The following is a 1,293-nucleotide window of genomic DNA, read 5'->3' as shown; positions in this document are numbered from 1 at the left end:
TCTCTCTCTCTCTCTCTCTCTCTCTCTCTCGCTCTCGCTCGCGCCCCCTCTCTCTCTCTCTCGCTCTCTCTCTCTCTCTCTCTTCTACTCTGTATTTATACCAGCCTCTCTCACCCTCTCTCCCCCTATCTATGTATCCCTCATCTCTATCACACGCCCCCTCTCACTTCATCTGCTCACGCTCCTCCTCTCTCCCGCACATCTCCCTCGCACCAAGCCACGTACCAGCTGGTTTTGGTAGGCGGTGACGGCGGTGAACACTGTCTCTGTAAAGATGTAAGTTCTGTGAAGCTCAGCGTCCAGGTCTGCAGGCGAGACGAGTGAAGGTCGACAGTCGAGGTCACAACGAAGCTGCACAAGGTGGATGCGTGGCTGATAGCGGTGCATAGAGTTCAGAATAATCTGCAATGTATAAAGAGGATAATGATGATGATGATGATGATGATGATGATGATGATGATGATGATGATGATGATGATGATGATAATAATAATAATAATAATAATAATAATAATGAAAATAATGAAAATAATAACAATAATAATAATAATAAATAATAATGACTAATAGTAATGATCATTATTATAAATCTATTAATAAAATCAAGAAAATATTTAAATAATAAAACGATGAAAGTTGCGAAATTTCTCCACCGTTTTTCGCGTGAACTATGATTATACGAATACCACTCTTATTATTTTGTTATACCAAACCGGATCCCCACATAATAGCAAACTTCCCCTAAACTACGTTACACAGTCAATCAGTAATCAAACTATCAATCGTGAGAAATTGGCAGTATTGAAGGCAATAGTAATGTAAAAAAAAATCCTGGAGATGTTAGTGCCATACGAGTAAGTGGTCACACTGTAAGCGTGTGCGTACACATGCTGTACAAGTATCAAGTAAGTTATCAGCGCTTGTAAAGCAGTGCTATACATTTACTGTTTACGATTTGAGCATGGAATATTTAATTTGGCTTCGTCCTAAAACCCACGTAATATCGAGTTTAATCTTGCTATATCAATCGAAGTAAAATCATTACTTCGTATTTCTCCAACAACGCAATTCAAACTGCCACGCAAACGTTATACGGATCGTCTTATGAGATGCATAATGATATACTGTCATTATGAAAGCAGTGTGTGTGTGTGTGTGTGTCTGACAGTGATGTGTGTATGTGTGTGTGTGTGTGTGTGTGTGTGTGTGTGTGTGTGTGTGTGTGTTGTGTGTTGTGTGAGGGGGATGGAGTTGTGTGTGTGCATCGTACTTCAGAATACGTTGAAGCCGGGC

The 1,293-nt window shown here is 40.4% G+C and overlaps 1 protein-coding gene across 1 annotated transcript in view; it reads right to left on the bottom strand.

Moving 5' to 3' along the window:
• Positions 1-1,293, bottom strand: part of LOC106820169 (T-box transcription factor TBX20-like) — a 38,748-nt gene that overhangs the window by 12,236 nt on the left and 25,219 nt on the right. Inside the window, 1 exon segment of the mRNA XM_014824715.1 lies at positions 226-406. Within this exon segment, the coding sequence (XP_014680201.1) occupies positions 226-406 (181 nt within the window).

This window comes from Priapulus caudatus, unplaced genomic scaffold (assembly GCF_000485595.1).
Source record: "Priapulus caudatus unplaced genomic scaffold, Priapulus_caudatus-5.0.1 Scaffold41, whole genome shotgun sequence".
NCBI classification, from domain to species: domain Eukaryota; kingdom Metazoa; phylum Priapulida; class Priapulimorpha; order Priapulimorphida; family Priapulidae; genus Priapulus; species Priapulus caudatus.
The sequence above is the reverse complement of the archived record's forward strand: the minus strand, read 5'-3'. Positions and strand labels throughout refer to the sequence as shown.